Below are 23,316 nucleotides of genomic sequence, written 5' to 3' on the forward strand. Positions count from 1 at the left end.
CCCGTTTTTCTGCCCATAAACACAGCACAGAAAGGCTCCCAAAGCCTTATGCAAACCCACAGCAACCCCAAAATCAGATCTTGCCATGGAATGATTTACCTTCAGCTAATTCTTAAAATCACAGACATCTCAAATCTTGCATGATTTCTAGAACATACTGAGGGATCACCTGTTCTCATAAGTTGCACACTGTCAGCAGTTCTTCTCCCTTATATTCTCAAGTCCAGAAAAACCGTACTTTGGGATCAGTGGGATATTTGTTAACTTTAGTCTCTTTATCTGTAAATCCTGACTAAAGCTATGCCAGAACGATTGCCATTTCCCCAGACCACACCTAACTGGAGTGACACACTAGGAAATTCAAATTAGTACTATTAAATTTAAAGCATGTGCCTTAATTGCCCCTCTCAGGAAAATGATTAACACTTGACAAAAATCCCAGAATCACTGGGTGATGTGAATGAATATGTCCTTGTCTAAAGGGCATCCTTCATTCTGATCTCGTCCTCTGTTTTTCCAAAAGCCTCCTCATACAGGGCATAGCAGAAGAGGGTAAAGTGACAATCAATTATTTACCTGGACTGCTACACTGGATAGCCAAAAATAGAACTGAATATTAGAGTCCTTGTGCAGACAATAAGGCTGGGAACATAGAGAATCATCCACAGATTTCAATGGTTAGTCAGTGAATCATCTTCTCCTATTACAACTAAGTCAATGGTTGGAGTTTCTATTAATTTGTATTTCAGGGAGGGTGTGAGGAAAACAATCTTCTGTCTCATAAGAACTCTCATACACAACCCTGTAAACTGGATTTGTTTTTTTTTCTTGCTGCGGAGTGTAGCAGGAGCTTTAACAGAGGTTATTTGGTGTTGCTGGATGTCAGAAAGTGGTTCAAGAATGCAGTAGGTTTGAGGCACCTCTTTATTCACCTCTGTTATCCTCAGGATTACAGCAGCCTCAGACATTTAAAATTATCTGGGTAAAATCGCTGTGTTCCTGCCTTTCCTAATGGAAGGTAATACCCGGGTGGGTGCTGAGGCTAAGGAATGCAGGTATTTGGGGTTCTCTTATTAAATACTGCATGCAGAAAAAAAAATTAAGTAGGAAACCTAGAAAAAAATCCATCAGATTCCATGTATTTCTCTTGAAATCAGTATTCGTGTATAAAGCTGAAAAATTTGCCTTTGTGGGACAGTTGTGAGAAACAGCAACTCTCCACTGGAGTTTACTTGCTTTGCAGAGTTACCATTACACAGCTAATTATTGCTATTAGGCTGGTTTATCTGATTTATCCAGATTTATCTGAAATGTTATACTTTGTCTAAAAGTCACAAACCTAATCTGATATTATGTCACAGCTATTATGTCTATAAAACTAAGGAATTCCTAATCCCAAATAAAGCTCACTTTTTAAAAAAGGTCTTGCTATTTCACTTGAGTTAGAGAACACAAAGCTTTGAACATTAAAAAACTTAATTTATTTGTAGTCCATGAGTGTTTTTATCACTCTTTGGATATCTAAATGAATGATTCACCCTTGCAAACAACAGAATCTGTCAGAAACTAGGAAACAATAAACCACATGCTTTCTGGCAGGGGGTGTAACATACTCTGTGTGTGCCCAGCAAGGCAGCAGGTTTTAGCTTGTTAGGCTCTGCTTTCATACAGGACTAGAGAATAACAAGAACCAGCACTAAGCCAGTCTGCAAGTCTACTTTAGTGTGTCACATTTGGTTTGCATGTTGTTTAATCACTCATGTCCCAGACCAAGCTGCCCTCCTCTCCCAGTGACCTGACTGAGATAACCAATATCCACCTGATGCTGTGCTTTCACAGCTCCCCCATCTCATGCCTTTCAGAAAATGATGTGACAAACTAGCATGGAATTATACATCATTAAACAATGAATCTCAGCAGTCACTGGAACTATTCATCCCTTAGTTTTAGCAACTCAGGCTTATGCTGCAAAGCAATGCCTCAGGGCTGAAGCACACAGTGGCTCCAGCAGAACAGAAATGCCTGGGCTGAGTGTGAGCTCAGCACAACTCTGTGTATCTGCTCTTTTCTAACACATGCCCCACAAGCCAAGATAAAGTCAGTTCCTCCACCATGGGCAACTGATATCTTTGGAGCCTGCATTCACACTGATATAAACATTTGAGCCAATATCTTGTAAATTCATGTTTAAAATGTTATTGCAGAAATAAAAAGAAAAAAAATGCAAGATTAAATTTGAAGCATCCACCTCTCTGCCTTCATATCAAAGTTGAAAAATCATACCAGACTGGAGAACTGCTAAAGTATAAAATTGACATGCTCACATTTGGTGGCATTCATATCAGTATGGCAGTGAAAATGAAAGGAGATGCATGCTCAGTTTGCCTCCAGCCCCAGCAGGCTGAGCCGATGAGAATGGAATTGGAGGATGAAGGCTGTGGAGATGGGCACATGTAGCATTTCTTCAGAGAGGCCAGAACAGACCCTGCCCCTCAGTGCTTAGATCACTGCCCCTGCCCCCTGAGAAAGGAGCTGTGCTATTGCTGCTATTTCTGCTCCTGCCTTGGATGAATAATTTCTTTTATAGAGAAGGCTTTGCAATATTGAAAATATAGCTGATGATTAAGAAATAATTTTCTATTTTAAAATGTAAAACGTTGGAAATTACCTAAATCTGTAATTATACAATGTGAAGCTGTGCCAGACATTTAAAAATCTTGATGCAAAGAAGACTTCTATCTGTTAAGACTTGTTATGATGTGTGATTAAAAAAGATAGTTGCCTTTGGGGGGCAAAACCAAAGGAATTTAAGTCTGCAGAGGCCTCTCCAGTAAAGGAACAGCAGAAGAGCACAGAGTTGTCAGGGAGAAGACACTGACATCTTGAGCTCAAGGAACACAGATGATTTAGATGGTTTTGGTTGGCAAAAACTGATAGAAAATGAAAATCCTTAACTGTCAGGAGAAATGCTACTACTCCTTGGAGCATGCCTAACCTGTCAGAATAAAATGCAATGGGAAGAAAAATATTGTAATCTTTAATAGGTAATACTTGCAAAAAGAGGCACTAGAGGCTTGACACTAGAAGACAGGTTGTGCCTCTTTGCAAATTGGCTTGACACCTTTCCTCAGTGTTCTTGCAGTTGCCATAGATTTTTTTTCCCCTCCCACTATAGGACACATACGTCTAAACAAGTCAATTAAAAGGAGTTTCTCTTCAAAAATAATATTCTGGATTTGAGAAACTAATACTTTCTTTGTTCTCTAATTGAATTTCTTTTATTTCATACGTGGGGAAAAAAAGCGTGTCAAACATCATTTGGTGATGAAAGTTTAAAAGACAAAGAAGTCTAAGCCTGTCAAACCTTTTATTATCCCATGCTGTGCTAAAATAATGTACTTTAACTCACACACCTTTTTGGGATACTTGAAGGGTATTGAGAAGGAACATTCAAAAAGTTTCAGAGAAGAGCTGAAATGACCACAGGCATGGAAAAAGTCCTTTACAAACTCACTTCTGAGAGCCTCTTTTTTCAGACTAAAATCCAACAGTGTAACACAAAGCTAACCAAATGAGACCAATTTCTAAAATCAAACTCTGGGTTTTGCCACAAACTCTGTGCTGCTTAGCCTACCTGCATCACCAGTGCCAGAGCGTGCTGCCAAATTTTGATAAACCAGATTTTTCTGGAGACACTGCAAATACTGTAGACTCTTACTTTGGCTACATCAATAATATAGGCAACCCTCTTGTTTCATATCTTTCCTGGGTACCTCCTTGGGTATTAATGGAGTTAAAATCAAATTTGAGGCATTAACATCAGAGTGGGAAGACACTTGATAGAACAGAAATAAGCTTGGCACAAATTTATAGGGATTTACTTCCTCTAAATCTGAAGACCTATATTACAGAAAGTGAGACCAGAGATAATAGACAATTAAAGGGACATTAAGTGAGCAGCCACACCCACTTTATTAGATAATTTAATGCAATTTTGACTTGTTAGACCTGTCATTCTTTATGTAACTAAGTTCCCTTGATGCTACAGAAAAATCTGTTCAAGAGAAAAAGATGAGAAATTAATTAGATGTCAAAGTACTGGCCAACACTGGAAAAGCAACAAGAGCTAGTGACAAACATCCAAGTTTGCAAGATGATTTATAATTAAGCCATTTTAATGATCATTGTTGGCACTTCTGCAACCTCTTGCAGAATTAGGGCAATACATTTAAAAGTACTAAAATTGGTCAGGTTTAAACAAAAAAAAAAAAAAGCACCTGTTCTTACCTCTCACTATTAATTCATTAAGCTGCCTGGGAGGTAGGGAGGGGATTAAACAGAGAAACAGGAGTGGGAGACCTTCCAGAACAATTTATTTGATAAAAGAGTACTAGCAGTTCCACAATAAAAAAGAGGAATGTTTTTGGCCAAAACCCATCCATATTTTGTGCTGAAGTGAATGTAGTCAAAAATCAGAAAGTTCCTTAGAGACAAAAATGAGAGAAATAATTTGCACTTCAGAAAATGTGATTAATAACAGTGGCTGAAATTCGTCAAGGAACTGAAAAAATTAGGAAAGATTAATTACTGACTGCAGTAAAGATAGCATTTTAAAAAGACTTAAGAATACTGGAAACAAATTGTAGTTAGAGTACTTTCATTTACTAACAAGACTGGCTAAAGAGACAGAAGTGTTTTAAGTTTTTAATAAATATTTCTTTCCATCTGGGGTGGGGGGGAGATATTGTTGAGTAGATTAAGTGTCCAGTCCACTGAAAAAAATGAAGAATATGCCTGGTTACATCTGCCAGGACAAGGATGTTTCTAAAACACAAGGAGTCTCAGGCATCAGACTTGTGGTGCAATTCTCAGGGCAAGTATCCCATCTGCTTCTGTTAACTTGGAGTTACAATACTGCGAATTCAGCAGTACTAGAAAAATGTTCATGTGGTGCCAGTATTCCAAGATGGATGATCTAAGTTGATTCTTGGTGATAAAAAAAATTGTGGGGAATTGGAAAAAGTGAAACTAACAGGAGAGGAATAGTGAATTACCAGCTGATGTGTTTTATTAAGAACAGATATTTTCAAACAAATGCGATTATCTCCCAAACTTGTAATTTGAAAAACTATGCAATGGCACCTACAAGAATGCCAGTTAAGCAGACTAAGAATTGTCTGATACCTTCCAACATGTCAGATATGCTACTTGGAGGCCTGGTAAAATTGGCACATTTCCTTTGGTAATCTATGAGTAAATAGACAATTATTGACATTTGTGACCAATGCAGTGGCTGCCAAGGCAGGCAGCTGAAAGGCCAGGATTGTCATTAAGAGCAATCAAGTTACAATTTCTTAAAGTAAGGCAGATATTAATAATGCCCAGCTCAATATGAGCACTAAACATCTGCATATAGCTCAGTCTCCCAATTTAAGCTGATCACTGAGATAGATGCTGCAGTTCAATTCCATACCTCTGACTTGGAATGAGTCCCAGATTTCCCTCCTCTTGTCCTGTGAATTGAGGTTCACGGTCTAAATCTTCTTTCAAAGTTGTTTATTGTGTAATTATTACTATAAAAGCCAATGTTTATTGATGTTCTTAGTTATGGAGGTAACTATTACACCTCTAATTTCACAGCTGAACCTTACTAAATGGGAAGCTATTACTATGATTTACTGTGGAATTAAAATTTTCTACACTTTACCACACCTTTTATTTAATTAAATAAGGGCAGTAAAAAGAAGGGAGTGCAACTTCTGTTTTGTTTTGTTTTTTTTTTTTTGAAAGACAACTGTCAGTTACTGAGTGAAGCAAGAGTTAGTATGCATTTATCATGTACACATTCACGTTGAACACAAACAGGCTGACTTTCCCAGCTTTGCTAAGCTGATCATTACCTTAAAAGAACGACATTTAGTTAAAAAAAAAGTAAATTAATAAATTCAAGAGTCAGCTAAAATCCCTGAGAATCAGTAGTGTAGAAAAAGGAAGCTCATATCACAAGCTGATTCTCTTTAGGGGTTGCTTGTTTTCCTGAGATTGCTGTTTCAATTTTGTCATGGAGGACAGTGGGGCAGACAGGGGAGCAGCACAGATTGTCTGTAACATTTTCTGTGAACTTGTTAAGTTGCTTCATTTTGATAAAATAGGGATATTATCTTCCCTTTTCAAACAGTTTGTGCTCAGTTAAATTCCATGTGCAAAGTATGGAGACTCCTGAAAGGTACCAGGGGCTCCTTCCTTAAATAAGGGACTCTCAAATGTTACATTAGGAGTGAAGATAATTACACCTTCCACTTCACACCACTCCTTTGAAGACTGTGATATATAATCCACTGTCAGGATTTCCTAAGCCCTTCTTTATTCTTTTCAGCCTAAGTAAGGCTTTACTATGGACCCAAACCCCATGATTAACATCACCTCCTGTGACTGTTGTCCTGATTTCTGGAAGAAAATTGTCATCTCAGATGGTCATGCAAAAGCACAAGATCACTAAAATATTGCAGAAAACACACACATTCCTGATTAAAACTTGAAATTAAGAATATCTTCCAATATAATAATAATAATAATAATAATAATAATAATAATAATAACGCCTCTAGTTTTCAGTTCAAGGGAACTGAAACCAATGGAAGTGAACTAAAAATTAAATAATTTTTTGAAATTACCTGAAAACATGTAACGAACTTTTTTGTCCCTTTCCACCTGTATTTATGTATTTTAAAAATTATTTGTTTACCTTCTAACCATACACATCCATACTGATATTTACATTTTATTAATGGTATGGAATGATTTCGTCTCAAAATTTTAATGCTTTTTAAAATTATTATTATGGAGTACATATAAGTTTGAGGATTGATCACATCTTTTCCATCTATATTTGATTATGGATGCCTGTGCCATAAGACAGAAAAAAACCAGAATGCTTTTCTAGGCCAGTAGGATTCACTGTCAAGAAGTTAATTCTGTGCATTTTAAAGCAATGGGGAGCATTTCAGACTTCTGTCTTTAAAACTTTAATTTTGTATGTTTAGTGGTAATAAGGTAATAAGAAAATAAAAAGGTTCCATAACTTTTAAGAAAGTAGAAAGCATTGAGTGTCAAATGTATGCTGAAATCCTCAAATTCAGTCACTCAAAAGCCTCTCTTCCTTAAGGCTGCTCTGAACAGCTCTTCTCCATTTATTACCTAGCTCAGATTACACCAAAGCACAGTGCAAAGGCCAGGGGAACATCACAATTTCACCCATATTTTCTAGCATCTGTACTTTTTCCCCAGGTGTTGCTAGAGAGGCAAAACCACTGTGACCTTAAGGTCAAATCACAGGGCACTTGGGTGTTGGCAGAACAGAAGGAGCTCAAATAACCTTCATTTGACATCTGGAGCAAGCAGGACTATAGCACAGGCATGTCATTCTCCAGAGGGAATTTGGAAAAGTGTCAGATCTGTGCCCAACACATCTCTGTCTATTCTCTGCTGCTCATTTAAAGCTAGATTTTATTCCTTGTATTGTTTTTCAATAATCAGTTACACAAGGAGTAATAACAACTGGCCTTAACCCTACCTTTACACTGTGTTGCTTACTGGTCTCAAGCTTTGTTTAAGATTATGGACAGAGACAATACCTCTAAATCTCCCTAAATTACAGCCCTAGGATAAACCCACTTCTCTCTGTACAAATTTGTAATTTGGCACAGGCAATAAAACAGCTTCGTGCAGATGCCTCTAAAAATCTGTGCCATGTGTAATGTCCTGATTTCAAACCTCTGAAGTAACTGGCACTGTTCTTATGAATTATTTCAGTATCCTGAGGTCTCTTTAAGATGTTACAGGGTATTGAGCAGCTACCTTACTCCATCATCTGCTGACATCTCTCTCACACATGCCTAATTGACAAACTGTGAAGCAATTTTAAATAAACCAAAAATAACAAACAAATAAGCAAACCAACCACTAAAAAACCAAAACAAAATTCTCCAAGTTACTCTGACTTCCAACCATCTCTGCAGGGAAGGTCTCAAGCTGAGTTGGTGCAGTGACACTGCATTTACTATGGCACTAGAGTATCAACCATCTGCATTGATAGCAAGGTTAAATTCCAATGTCAAGACAACTGCAAGGAATCCATGTGCCATCCCAGGAGAGTTTTTGAATCACTGGTGAAACAGAAAGTAGTAGATACTTTTTTTTTTTCTTTTTTTTTTTGCTATAACTAAGAGCCACAAACTGCTTGTAATATATTGCACATGACAAGGCATAATCCACCCTCTGCACTAAATGTGTTGTGGAGTAATGTCATGGGAATGCAGGGATTTTGAGCAAGCATTGTAAATCTCACAGCATCAGGAATACTGAGCAGCACTAATATCTAGAAATAACTTCTTCCCTGTGTTAGGATTATTTTTGAGGTCTTTTTCCAACTTCTTGAAATCAGCTGTCATGTTATAACACAGAATATAAAACACTTGCAAATATTTCTCAGTACTGAAGTAAACTCTTGATATGTCTGCTCAAAAACCAGCTACAGGGAAGTTTTAAATAGGAACAGAACATTTCAGTTTGACTTCAATGGCAGCTGGGTAACCAACTCCCAGAGGCTCTTCCTAACTCCCCACTACCACATCCCCCTTCCAAACAAGAGACTTTGCTATTACATGTTCTGTGCTTGACAGAATTAGAACCAGAAATATAATTGTATTAAACATTCTTCTGGTCAACCTGGGAATCCTATTAATAATATTCTAACTAACCCATTCAGAGTCTGCCTAAATAATACGTAGCAAAATAGTACTTTCTGAAAAAAGCAGGGAAAAAAAAGCATCAATCTGTCTGACACAAGTGTGCACTGAAGTGCCAGGAGACTACTTAGCTCAAGTGTTCTGTTTGGCATCTTGGCAGCATGCTGCAGAACAGGGAGACACCTGATAAATTTTCATTCAAGTTCTATGAACAGGAGAGTTAGGTCAGGCTGCTAGGGACCCTGTGTCAGTGCCACTGTTCCAGGAAGTGCAGAATTGAGGCTCTTCTTCAAGCTAAGTCAGTCTGAGTCAGTGTCTCATACATCTGAACACCACTGCACGACATAGAAGTAGAATCACAGCTGCCATCCCTGCGGCCGTGCTTTTTTATTCTGTGTTTTCTACACTGTCATTTTAGGTAGCAGAACAGATGAGTTGCTAGTGCTGCTCTCTTCCATCAACCTGTATTCTTGCAATGAAGGAATCAGGTCAGCCTGCTTGCTTTCTCTCTTACATGTACAGGCACATACACAGAGGAGATTCTGCACTTAAGGATGTTATTTTTAATTCATGTGCAGCTCATCCTGTATGGACAAGGAAGAGGGCTGTTATACAACTACCTAAGCAGCAGGGTCAATCTCAAAGCAGCTCTTTGCATGAAAGATATATATATGAGGCATATATCTTCACATGAATGTATAAATAAAAGGTAGCTATAAAAAAAAAAGCAATAAAGCTAGAAACGAAAAGCTAAGGTGTAAGAAGTTGCCTTTTCCAGGCTGTGTTAGCCGTGGAGGATACAGTGGGTGAGTGGCATATTCATCAGTTCAGTGAATTCCTATGTACCCTTGCTATCACCAGATTAAATCATTATAAACAGTCTATGAAGCTCAGGGCATATGCTATATTTTAAGTTCCCTCAAAAAGCTGTGAACTCACAAACTACATTATTCAGGACAGCTCACAGAAAGATAGCAATCCCATTTTACAATCAGTGAATGCAGACAATGCCTTTTCACTATCTTTCCATCATGCTGCACATATAATGATGTTAATCCTTAGTCTCTACTGCTGAGAACAACTAAAAATTCTCCTCAGATTGTAGGGGAACATTTAAGTTCCAGAACAACCTCTGCTGTACACTGTAGTTCTTTCTTCCTTACCTTCAGCTGCCTTGATGGTGTAGCCATTCTCTTCATTTGGTGGTACTTCCAGGACTTGCATGACCCTGTCCAGCAAACCATGGATGATCTCAAAGCCTGGGCTTTTGTTGTAATAGATTGCACATAAATGTCTGTAGTTTCTTGCCCCTACATCTGCAGAAGAAGGAAGCAATTTTATTACCTGGGAAACTTTATCACATTTCTAACTAACCTTTGCCTTTTGCATCACTTTACTTCTGCTGCCCCGTGAGGCACTTGTGGCTAAAAGCAGAAATATGTATGTAAAATGGCTTCTCTGACAGATCTGGCATGTAGCTTGAGGAAATATCAGAATTTCTTTAACCCACTGGACTCTCGCAGTCAGAAATGCAAAGAAAGATTTAAAGTACCCTATGCCTCGAGCAGGAAAGAAGGTTGTTATATACAAGTATCTTGTATGCAATGAGGTCCCAAGTGTAAAGCTAAGTGTTAAAGAAATTTAAAATAGACAAGCCAAAATGCAAATAACCAGTAGGCATGGAGAAGCCTGTGATGGTGGTGGGAAAGCTAAATATTTATAGAACTCGGCTGTAGAACAACTACCAGCACAAAACAACCAGCCCACACCCTGAAATGAGTGTAAAAATGTTAGCATGGTGATCTGGGAAAAGATCTTAATTCACAGAGGTTCCCAAATCGCAACTGATGCTTTCTGGGATCATCTTGGACATCCCTGCAACCAAGTGATGATGACACTACACAAATCCAAGACAGTGACACGAGTATCTCCCACTTCGGACAACTCCTTAAGTCAAACCCCTGCCTTATGCCTTCTGACATTAGTGATTTCAGCAAAATGTTTCCCTTTTTAAAAAATTTTCAGAATGAGTATGTGGTAGCATGTTGTAATACTTGTACCTTGAGGCTACCCCACTGCAATGCACACTGTCTAGGACTAGGGTGGCTTTTGGGGTTTTACTCACCGTGGGTTTCAACATTTTGATCAAGTAACAGGAACCAAGCCCAAAGAAACAAGAAAAGGAATGGGTTTTTCAGGCAGCATAGAGTTAGAGCAGTGAAACTTCTTCACCACAGGATTTTGTGGATGCCAGGAGTTTATACAGCTCTGAGGAGGCAGATGGAGTCTATAGCTCATAAATCCACTGCTTCTTACTACAAAGAATCACACTTATGCTGGGAAGTCCCTGAGCTACTCCTGGCCATAGAGCAGGGGAGCCCTCTGGCAGCATTATCCATTTCCACCTCAGAAGCTCTCCTGCTTCTGCTCTGACAAGCACTTTTAGCTGGAGTTACAGTCACGGCATTAATATCTACCACATGAGAAACTAGAGATTAAATGAAATTTACATCTTGTTTATTTGTTCCAACTAAACATTTAGTGACAAAAAAATCTGTCAGGAACTAAACAGGAAAGAATTTATCAAGTGACCACAAATACACAAGTTAAAACAGACAGTAAAACACAGGAGCAGAGCCTACACACAATATGAAAGCTCAGCCTTTTTGAGACACAAGTCATTCAAAACTTCCAGGGCAGCTACTTGGTACCACAGCTGCAAGTTCTCTCATCAGTCACTGAAAGCTGAACTTGCTGTGGCAGTAAGTCTGCAATTTGTCACTCAGCATTTTTTTCCTGTCATTATAATAATGTGCAGTGTTAAATAATGCTGGAGAATCCAATCCTGAAGTTAAAATGGCAACACAGGAAAGTAAAGGCTACAGGGAAAAATATCAATAAATGCAGTGTCTTTTTGTGGGTCTGAGCACTCTGGCTGCTCTGTGTGTCACATGTATCTCTGTTTCCCAGCTTTACTAAGATACCAACAAGGAATGCAGTCATAGATGGTAAAAAATTTATTTTCATGTTATAATGAGCAACAGAATAGAAAAAACTATTTTCCCATCCCTAAGACAGCATGTTCTTTGGGCTAGAGGTTCAGTAGAACAGTTTCCCTTTTTTTTAAGAGTCATTATGGTAGATTTTGTGACAACTATCTGAATTTTAATTTCATTATGATTAAAATAGTTAGTGGTGCCTTCAGACCAGAGTTCTTAATTAAAGCACCAGATATAAACATACACAATATTTTTTATACCTCATGTTTTTAATTTTAGGAATCTTTGGTAAAGGAAAGGTGGTTTTCTTCAAGTATTATAAAACTTACTCCTTTACAGAGTTCTATCACAACAGAAGAAGTTCATTCACTACAAGCAATAGGAAGGAAAAAAGATATTGAGAATTGTAGGCAAAAGCTGGCAGACGTTAGAAATGCTTCAGTTCTTTATAAGTCACTTAAGAGCTCTCATGTCATGCCATGAAACATTTCTATTTTTCAAGTGAGCTTGCCAAGTATGTCAACCCAAATTACACATAAATATATATATGTATGTATATATTTCTGAGACTTCAAAGCATTTCCTGGGGGTGCTGCTGAAAAACAATCCAAAGGATGGGCAGCTGCTTAGGAATATGTGAGCCAAAAGAGTGCAGATGAAGATAAAGCAACGTTGTACACTGTTCTCTTCCAAATTAGAGCTGCTTTAGAAAAATGACCTGGTGATCTGAAAAAGGACACCTGCTCATGCAAACTTGTCTTTTAGCCTTCCAAACTATTTTCTGCAGAAAACCAACACTTCCAGACAGTTGGAAATATGCTTCAAAAGATGGCAGCAGCTGTATTCACAGATGATGTAAATTGTGCTCCAAGATCACTGCTCAGAGGTGATTTTCTAATGGATTAATTTGTTGTGGTGAGAGAAAGGGTATTCTCTCTTATGCCTGGTGGTAAAGGTGCTGATTTATACCCTAAACTAGTTTAACTACCCTACAGAAGTGATTACCTAGTGCTACAATTATCCACACAAATGCTGTGCAACATACTCAAAATCTGCACATTTCTTTCTGCCCTGAGAAAAAACATTTTTGCTCAAATTTAGTACCATTTAATTATATTAAATCTGCCACACATTTTGTTAACTTAATACATCAAAACTTTGTCAGATAAGTCTGAAGAGCAGCATGTTCAGTGCATCTTGGTAAGCACAAGCTCTGTGTAAGAAGGCACTTTATTAAAACCCAGCATGTTTAAAAGAGCTAGGTTCATTCACACATGAATGACTGCAAAATGCCATTTCAAATACAGTTAATGTCAGTACTCTTTTGACCCATATTTTTGAAATTATTAATTGGAAATTCCGCATGCCAAAATCATGAAATAATAAAATTAAATTAAGTCAGTCTGATGACATAAGCCTTGTGCAGGAAATCTCATTCCATATGTGAGAGGACAGTCCCACATTTTTCAGTGTTTGCAGTTGCCTTTCTCCACTCCCCCCTCTAAACTGTTTATTAGGCAAGTTTAATTTTGGAAGTCGATTTAGGGAAGACAGTAGCGATTCTAAATACAACATTAAAACCCATTTCAGGTACTGTTCACAGTCTGTAGGGGCTCAATCCATGAGAGGGCTGCCCAAGAGCAGACAGCACAAAGCTGCTGCCTCAGAAGTCTTTGTCTTTAGCAATGATTCTCATCAAAATTAAGTACACCACAAAATCATTCTTTATAAAAGTGTTAAGCAGCCATCCACATAAATGAAAATTTTCAAGAGCTGCACTTGACAAACATGAAATAAAAGTAACAATTTAACTCACAAATCTTATAATGCCAGAGTAAATGTGCTCTTTAGTCCAAGATAAACAGCCCCACTCTTGGTTCTGAAGAATGCTGATGCTATTCTGCCATCTGTCCCACGTTTTTTGCATTCTAGCTAACTGCATGCCCAACAAGGAATGAGCTGCACCACCAAATTGTCTGTATTTAATAAAAAAGAGCCTACATGTTTTGCTAAAACTGCTTGTTTTGCTTGGCAAGGCTCTTTTTTCCTTCAAAAAGGAAAAAAGGTAATCTACCAATTAAATTCATCACCAAAGCAATTTACTTGCCATTTTGTTTAGGCCTTATATAAACCTTTGTTTTGCAGATCCCAGATACTTTAAACACAACCACTAAAATCTGAAACCAAATAATTAAACAACAGAACAATTGCTACTACTGAATTTAAAGTAATTGTCAGCCTCTTTACTGAGGCAAAATTCCATTCAACTCCTTCCAAAATTTGTAGCTTGAGCATTCCTTTTCTCTCAATATACCACAGAGAAAGTAATGAATCAGTAAAATTCAGGCAAATTTTTAACATTTAAAAATCCGTTCTTACAGTTCAAGTTACTATGATATATTTTTCCAGATAAAGATAATTTGAAATTTTGATCATATACAATGAAATCAGAGCAAAGAGGCCCCAAAACACAGGAAGGATTTCGCTGAAGCTTTTGGAAAGTGAACGAGCTGCTATGTCTGTTTCATGTACAACAATTAAGGCTACAGAACAATTCCAAGGCAGACACGCTTTCTTAGCATAGCTGAATGAAGTGGAAAGATAAGGATAATATTTTTATTAATGAGAGAGGAAATTTTATACTGTGGAGCTTTTTATTTATGGATATAGGTTTTTACACAGACTTGCTCCATTCTCTTCCCTGTATCTCTGCTACCAATCTCATTCTTCGTATCTTTTATCAGCTTCCCAAAAAATAATTTGTGAGAACAAATACAAGCAATCCTGTTTAAAGATGATGGAAAAGGGATTCATGTTGAGACACACTGACCCCAAAATCTTCCTCTGAATAACTGCTCTCTGGGATAGAATCTGCCTATAATAAAACCTGCTCTTCCCAGGCTAGAGACATTCTGCTTTCCAGCTGACACAGCCCTGCACCTCACTGAGACTGCAGTGGTCTAAACAGGCTCTAGAACTGTAACAGCAGCATGCCTTTGGTATTTCTGCTTTCCAGGGTTGGTGCCACTTGCAAACACTACCAGCAGGTAGTTTCTGTCATGAGATCCATCCCTGATAAGAATATCAATTACATTGCTGATAAGAATACCAAAGCACACTAGATTAAAAGCACATAAATAGGCTCATCAACACAAGCAATTTAGAGCAGATTATTTCCTGGTGCAAAATTGTCTTGTGTTTATGCTTGCAGTTCTTCAGTATCTGTGACAGATTTTAAGGTATATTTAGATGCCTAAACATAGTTGCAGTGTATCACCTTGCACTTTTGAGACAGCATCCAAAATGAACAATGTTTCCAGCCACTCTAAAATCCAGCCTGTAAACCAAGCTCTTAAAACTTGTTCTGTGCACATTAGTACAAAACCTCATTGTAATATGGAATGACTGTTATTATGGAAATGCCTATTTTAAAGGAAATACATATTTACTTACTATTACCATTTGGTATAAATGTATTTCCTTTATCAAAGATTCTGAGGAACCTTCTCTTCTTACCTGTATTAGGATCTTTTACTACAATGTCAGAAATCTCAAAGAGTTTGAGAGGCAAGGGCATCTTTCTGTTGGCAGCAATAGTTTTCAGCAGCCCAGGAACGAGGGTTGTACGTGCCACCTGCAGGACAAACAGAGATGCTGCAAGTCAAATATCTTCCAAAATATCTTGTTTTCTTCTTTTTTTTGTTTTGTCCATTCATAACAAGAATTTAAAAGTAGTCAAGTGCAAATACTGCACTTATCTCTTATGTTTAAGCAACTTTGATTTAGAATTATTAGACTTGGAAATGTACATTCTCTCCATGTTCTATACACTGCATTTTCTCAAACAGTTCATATATGAGCTTAAGAATTGGTACCATTTCACAGGTGGCTGAGTTGCAGTGCAGGGTAGAAAAATAATATATAAAGTGAAAAAAAGTCCCATAAATTTACTCACACCTATACAAAAGGCAAATCCTAAGTGCAGTTTTGGAAATATCAAGTGTTACCTAAATTGTTATTTTTATACTGTAGGAAAAAGCTATGTAATATTCAGTCATGGACACCTGAAATCTTCAGAAAATGTGTTTAAAGAACCAAGCAAGAGACAAACATACCTGTGAATGTATCTCTAAAAACAGTAACATTTCCTGTGTTCTCCATTCAGGTACTCTCTTTGAGTTGCATCTTTTTTATTTGTCAAACTAGAAGAGTCTGATTCAGTAAAGCTAATGTAAGAGGGGTGGCAGTGACTCTCTGCTCCTTAACTGCAGGTTAAAAGTCACCATGTGCTCAGCCACAGTTACTTCTTATGTTTGTTCATGCAGCATTTCTGTCTATTTATTCTACTTTTCTTAACCAGTGAGCAGTTCCAGCTGCACACTCAGTGTAGGATGGAGCCTGGCATCATCCTGCCCTTCCCTTGCTGGCAGAGGACAGGGGATGGGGAGAGTCACCCTGAGAATCTCGTCCCACCTACCATCTAAAGCTGGAAGTTTATAGTGCATCACAAAGAGCGATCATTCCCAATTTTCAGGGAGGCCTACAGATTTTAAAAGATTGAAGCTGTTTTTGCCACAAGGAATTATCCATCCAATAATAACCCTGCTCAGCAGCACTGCTACTGCAAAGGCCTGCAGTCTTGAAAGAACAGGAGTGTGAAATTGTATCTGGCTAGAGGAGCTGGCATGTTTTCTCATTTTGTTCACACTTTATTGTTTGTTGGGGTACATTCCATATTGCTCACTGTAATCACCATGCTAAACGATAGAAATGAACAGGTGGTAATGGTCTAAACAGGTTCCAACAGTGTCTTGCATGACTGCTTATCTGTGGTACCAAATAAAAGGTGTGCAAAAAAATCTATTCTTAAATCTCAGAGCAGCAGAAGACTGTCATCAATATTAGAGATAAAATCGAGGAAGGTATTTCAGAGACTCAGAGAAATCAGGTGTACTGAAGGTCTTCAGGGAAAAAAAACCACAAATCACAAAATATTAATACCTCAGACTTCTGAAACTTTTCAAAGCTTTTCTGAAGTGAGTTTACCTTTGTATTTCTTAGGCTAGACAGAAAAAAAAGGGGCCTCTAAATTGATGTTCCCTGTAAACTAAAGAAAGCATCTTAAAAAAAACCAAAACAACAACACTCTTCTCTTGAAAAGAAATATAAAACCCATGGGTACACTCTTTGGTATTTTCAGAATTGCTGAGAATACCATACTTGAGCTCTGACTTTCTGCTCTAGCTAAGATCAAAGGATCTAGGAAGGAGTATTAAAGTACTTGAAAAGCATCACAGATGTAAAAAAAACCAAAACAAAAGCAAACAAACCAAAACAAGAGTAATAATGATCAATATTAAAAAAAAAACCAACCCAAATGTTTCCTACTCAAAGCTCAGGAAGTTTAGAGATTGCCAAGTCTAATAGTTCCTTCTATGTTGAAAAGGTTTCCTAGATGAGGGAACTGATCCATCTGGGATTTTCTGCAATAAGACTGCTCAGTTTTGCCACATTCTGCCACACAGAGCATGGTACTTTGCTTTCTGATAGTATTTCACACCAGAAGAGAGATTTCTCAGTGGAGTAACAGAAGATGACACGTTCAGCACATAAATATACACAAGCTCTTTAATGCAGGAAATGTAGTTTATAGCTTATAAATTTTATTTCCTGTAGGTTCCTTTCTCTCCTTTTTAAAATATAGAATTCATGACAATATTGCTTTCAAAATGTAAATGATCTCACCTGAAATTCTGCCGTTTTGGGGTTTGCTATGAGCACGGCATTTGTTGCAGAGATGTCCATGCCAAGTTTATCTGCAATATCTTCTTGAGAACACTGAAAAGGAGACAAAAAAACTGTCAAGGTCAAGTAGTTAAAATAGACAGCAAGCCAATGATGAAATTTGATATTAAGAACGAACAATGGAATTGTAGCACTGCCCCATAATATCCTCTCACACCTAACACTCATAACACAAATTAAGCCCTAGCCTTAAGACTAAGTAGACAAACTGGTTTATTTACAAGTATTAATTACTAAATAAAATACAGCTGGGTTAAAAAAAAAAAGTGTTTATTTAGGTTTCAGTCACGGATTGTTGTCATTTATTTTAAAAACAGGCTCAGATTCTGCATCCTGACTTGCAGTAGGTGAAGTATTTTATTCTGAAAATAGCACTTGTAGAGGGACTGGTATCTGTTCTTTCACACAAAGTAAAACAATCCCTTGAGGGACACTTACATAAAGTACAGTACAGTACTGTCTATGAAAAACAGCTCATATGCCCAAGCCTTCAATTTTCAAAGCTCCATAAGATTCTTTTAGTTTGTTCAATTTTTGGGGTTGAAGTGTTTTTAAAGGCTGTATTCTAAAGGCGTATTTTTAAGCTGCTCAGTAAAACAATATGCCTTCACTTTATCAGGCTCAGTCAATGTCTGTGCACATAGTGCAATAGATGCTACTTCTAAGATCCACACTTCAGATTTCCAGAATTTATATCTTTATTAGAGTAATAAAGAAACCATTAGCAGACTAGGCATGTAATTGAGGATTTGCTTGTGTACTGCAGTCTCCCAGAAGTGTTCCCTTTGCACTGGCAGCACTCACAAAGCGTGTTGATAAACCAACTGTGAGAAAAATGAGCAGATGAGTGGATTATTGAATAATCATTTTAAAAAATCCCAAATAACACAAGGAATGCTGAACTTAGGAGGAGAGAACTGTGTTAAACACTTTTCAGATGTGTATCTAAACTACAGCATGTTACTGTGATTTAACTAAATGCATTCTGGCTAAACTGGAGCTCCTCACAGAAGGCAATGTTTCTGTGTACAAGTGTAATTTGGAGCTCTAACCAACAAACAGATTGAGTGCACAAATACATAAGCAGTGTTTGTCATATAACACTGGAGTATAGCATAAATTATACCAAAATTATCAAAGTCATAAGCCTCACACTGTTGTTTTAATGAAGTGTTGGGGAAACAGCAGACCGTGAGTTTCATCCTGCCACAGCAGAAATACAAATATGAAATGTGATACCATGACACACTGCATGACCTTCAAAAATTCTACTGTTGTAGTTCATAAAGGTTCTCAGTTGTAGAAATGTAATATATTAAATGTTCCAGATATATTACCTATTTGGTGCTGAAAAAAAAATGAACTATGTGTTCAAATAACAAAGCAAGAGTGCAGCACTCAAAAATGAATAATGAATTAGGAAACATTAATTTTGGATAATAATATTAATAAATAAAGAAAAACTTTTAAAGCTTGACTATATGTACTGTTTCCTCAACATAGTAGTAAGCACGGGCCTGAATACCTCTGTCAGATATTAGCACTGCAGGAGGCAATACTACTTATTGTCCTGGTTACTTAAATGAGTTAATAACTAAATATTAGTATTTTGCAGAATGAGTCCAAATTTTGCTTTTGAAGCTCTTTGAAATCTGAAGGTGTTAAAACTTTATTCAGTCCAGTCAAATTACTAAATCTGGTTGCAATACTTGAACTTTTCAACTACCAAAAGTGTTTTATGAGCCTGAAATGCTGCATCTTAAAATACTTGAGTAAATTAGTAAAAAATAATTTGTGAGCAGATCACTCTCTTAAGAGGTTGTGTACTTTCAAGGATTTATACCTCGGGCCATCTAGTAAGTTACAGATTCAGGAAGAAGATGAGAAATTCCACAGAGATTTTAACAGCATATGTGATGGTAGCTCCCCATATGCTAAAATGTGCACAAATTGGACATTCAGGCAAAGGCTTTGAGCAGATCTTGCAACAGAAAGGATTTTTAAAAATGTATAGTATATTTTCAATAGCAGCCTATGCCAGTCTCCATATATGGACAATTATCATATACATTTGGATGGCATGGGAGCATATTTAACTTTTTTGTTTTTAATAGTAGATTAGGTTCTCTGATCCAGTTGACAAGTAAGGGGTATAAGCAAGTAGCTATGACAAAGATGTTGTTTCCTACTGTACATTCCATTTTAGCACAACAATCCTGCTGTATAATTTCCATAGTAAAAACTATGGCATCAGTTAGTACCAGAGTGGCACTTGCTGCTGCAGAGTTCTAATTCTTGGCCACACTACTGCCATGACTGCAACAAATAATACCTAAAACCAGTGATAACAATTCTATATTTTTTATCTGTATTTGTTTTTATATATACTATGTATCTATTTGTTATCTATATTCAAAACCCTACCTGTGGTGAAATTTACAAAGGATGTTCCCTTAGCGTCTGTGCATTGTAACTTTTTTATAGGTATTCTTAAAATAAGCTCTTTGCAGACTGAATTATCTAATGCAAGCAATCATGGGCAAGTGACAATATTAAAGGAAAATATAGAAACAGGTAAATCTCAATATACTGTAGGAATATTAACCAGAAAGCACTAAATTTTCATGTTGTTTTCCCAGATTATTGAATTATGATGAATTTAAATTGGTGACCAAAGTCTTGAGAGAGATTTGCTGTCTTACAACTTCATCCTATCAAGTTAAACTAAAACCAGTCCTTCAGCAGCTATTTTCCTCTCTATACTTAGAACTACACACCACATTAACAGTGACTCATTTAATTTCTCTGACCTACAAACTCATCAAAAATTATACTGTGATTCCAAAGCCCTAGTAAACAATCAGCTGCCAAAACAGTACTGGATAATACTGGTACATTTATACAACATATCCTCAGACCACCCTCTGCAGTTTTGATTGCATCACTATTTGAACATGCAATTAAAGAAAAATGTGAAATCAATGTAATATACCAGGGCAAAAGTGAGCGCCTCAGTGAATCCAGCAGCTGCCAAGTCCAGTCTCAGAAGTTCTGTGAGCTTATTGAGGGGGAGCTAAAATGAAACAGAACAGTTTTCAGCTTCCATCTAAAAGCATTTTGCTATTCTTTCCCAAGGTGATTCTGCCTGTTACGTGATGGTGAATTCACTAGGGAGGGACTATGCTTGTGTGCTTAAAATTTTTGAAAGCATTAGCCAGCTGCCTTTAGGCTTGCCTGAGGAAATGAATCTCCCAATTAGAGATTTAATATGGGCTCCCTACTTAAACCCTGTCTTTTTTCAAGTACCAGCAACCACTGGTCTTAGACTTATTCAAATCAGTGGGGCATCTGTTTTGTATCCCATCCGTGGTAAATACTTCTCAAGGCAAAGCATGTCAAAATATTTAATTCCTAGGTTCTGTTTTCCCCAAAGCCCTTCTGGCATGCAGCAGTCGTTTACTGACAACAGAGCATTCATTTGAAGGGGCAATCTTACTTGATTAGCTATGGTGTACGTTTTCGGAATCACCATCTGAATGTTGTTATAACCATAAGCTATTGCTGCATCTTCTACGATATCACAGGCATGGATAATGTCTGCTCTGGTAGGAGGGATTTCAATCTCGAGATGGTTCCCATTCCCTGCGACGTGTGACTTCAAACACATCCTAGTCAGCAGCTTTGCCAGGCTTGATGGAGTTTCACTGAAACAAAACAAGAGAGTGGTAATTTATGGATTTTGCACTGTATTGACTGGCTTTGTAAAGTAATCAATGTTTTTTCTGCATTGCCTCATATCCTGAAAAATTTGCAAGTGTTTTATGGACTGTACACAGACTTAGCATTCAAAGAGAACCAGCTCAGATTCTCACTTATGAGATGGTCATTTTCCTTTACTTCATAACAGTTGTGAGAAGCCATAAAGAATTATTCACTTTTTCTGAAAGCAGGGGATTCTGTTATAGGGTCGATCTAATTACCCAAGATAACCCCTGAATTTTTGATAAATTAAGAAAAATCACATAGTCTAAACATTTTTAAAACAATGCAATAATCTAGTACCTTTGCCATAGTTAATAAAAACTATGTTTTCATTTGCAGTAACACACCTGATTCCTACTTTCTTGTTAATGTATTCAGGTTTCACCTTCTCTGTTCGATAAGCCAGCTCCTAAAAAGAAAAAGATTTTAAGTACACACAGTGCCTGCCATTTCTAAGAGGATTCAATCTCAGTAATCTACCTTCTAATTGCCATACCAAAATGACACCCACAGAAGACAAATGTGGAATATTAGGCTATTTAGCATTCTAAAGTTAACAGAATTGTTGAAAATATACTCTAGTATGTGATGCAAAAGCTGTTCTTGGTTAAGCTGGAAGGATGAATGCAGCATGAAATCCCCGTTATTGAAACTTCCGATAATTTCTGATATATGCAAGGAACAGAGTCACTGAAAGTTTCTGGTGAGCAGTTCATCCTAAGTCAAAGCCCTAAAGCACAGAATGGTCATGCATGAGATCTCATGGTCTTGTACAGATCAAATGACTTTTAGGAGGAAAAGGAAGGAAAACTTTCTATTTCTTTATTGGTACGCAAATACCTACCAGTATTTTACTTAGCAACGTAGTTAAGGAAGTTATTTTGTATGTATTTATGTATTTCATGTGTTTCTAAACTTCTGGATATTCAAATCCTTAAAAACCACAGCATCTGAAACTTGGGGATTTTTTTTCTCTATTTTATCTAGGGAAGCTCCTTTGGTTACTGCAGAGATTTCTGTCTTGTTGGAGAGTAGATTTTTTTGAGGATTCTACATCTTTCCTCTGGTGATTAAAACTGACATTGTGAAGAGAAAAAGCTAAAAAACCTCACTAGAAAACCTCTCAGCAAAACTAAGTTTCTTTCCCTCTAAACAGTTTGTACTCCCTTGGTATATCTGATTTTATTAACTCAACCAGATCTGTCTTCAGTTACTTTCAGGAAACAGGAGGAATTGCTTTCTTTATACTTATTAAGAGAATAAAAATGTAAGACTCCATTACTGTGAAGAGGTCTGTCTGGGGCTCTGAACTGAACTTGAAGTCAACATTCTGCCTTTTAGACCTTTACATAGCTGGTGTCTCTAAAGTGAAAGACTGAAAAATGCAGTGTTACAAGATTATTTTAACTGAAGGGCATTAAAGCTTCCAGATCTGATAAGTACATTATGCTGAGGCTGATTTCAGTTGTCTATAGGCTTAAGGCTGAAGGACCTCTTCCTGCATTCATTTTTCCTAATTTGGAACATGTAGGTTTTAAAAGCTTTAGACACAGATGATGACCTTTGACTGCAATCTTTACTTGTTCCTGAAAAAGTTCCTATCACAGGCACTCTAAACCATAATAGTGTATTTTTAACCTCATCATAATTCCGTGGAGCTTCAGAATGGCTTTCCTAGACAAGGAGAAGGTGGAGTTATTTTTCATGGGGTTAGAGAAGGTTCTGACTCACTAATATAGAGAAAATGCCAAGCTGGATTTTTACACTACACATGAGAATCTGCACATGCTGGCACTGCAGGAAAAGAAAACAATGTCACCCTTACCAGACTCTGTGGAAATAAAGCCCTCCCCCTAAGGACACAGAGACATCCCAATGCTGTGCTCACCGGATAGATGTGGGTCTTCCCATTGGGATAAACCACTTCTACTGCTTCAACACTGAGAGAGACAGAAAAATATAAGTAAAACTGTTTTTAACACATGGCCCAAATGTAATGGCTC

The 23,316-nt window shown here is 37.3% G+C and overlaps 1 protein-coding gene across 1 annotated transcript in view; it reads right to left on the reverse strand.

Annotated features, from left to right (window-relative positions):
- Positions 1-23,316, reverse strand: part of FARSB (phenylalanyl-tRNA synthetase subunit beta) — a 37,004-nt gene that overhangs the window by 4,954 nt on the left and 8,734 nt on the right. Inside the window, exons 10-16 of the mRNA XM_014879574.2 lie at positions 23,202-23,253; positions 21,661-21,722; positions 21,048-21,255; positions 20,544-20,624; positions 17,492-17,584; positions 15,263-15,380; positions 9,911-10,063 (exon numbers count right to left, since the gene is read on the reverse strand). Coding sequence (XP_014735060.2) covers positions 9,911-10,063; positions 15,263-15,380; positions 17,492-17,584; positions 20,544-20,624; positions 21,048-21,255; positions 21,661-21,722; positions 23,202-23,253 — 767 coding nt within the window. The remainder of the gene's footprint in view (positions 1-9,910; positions 10,064-15,262; positions 15,381-17,491; positions 17,585-20,543; positions 20,625-21,047; positions 21,256-21,660; positions 21,723-23,201; positions 23,254-23,316) is intronic.

The sequence above is a fragment of the Sturnus vulgaris genome, chromosome 10, assembly GCF_052056855.1.
Source record: "Sturnus vulgaris isolate bStuVul1 chromosome 10, bStuVul1.hap1, whole genome shotgun sequence".
Classification (NCBI taxonomy): domain Eukaryota; kingdom Metazoa; phylum Chordata; class Aves; order Passeriformes; family Sturnidae; genus Sturnus; species Sturnus vulgaris.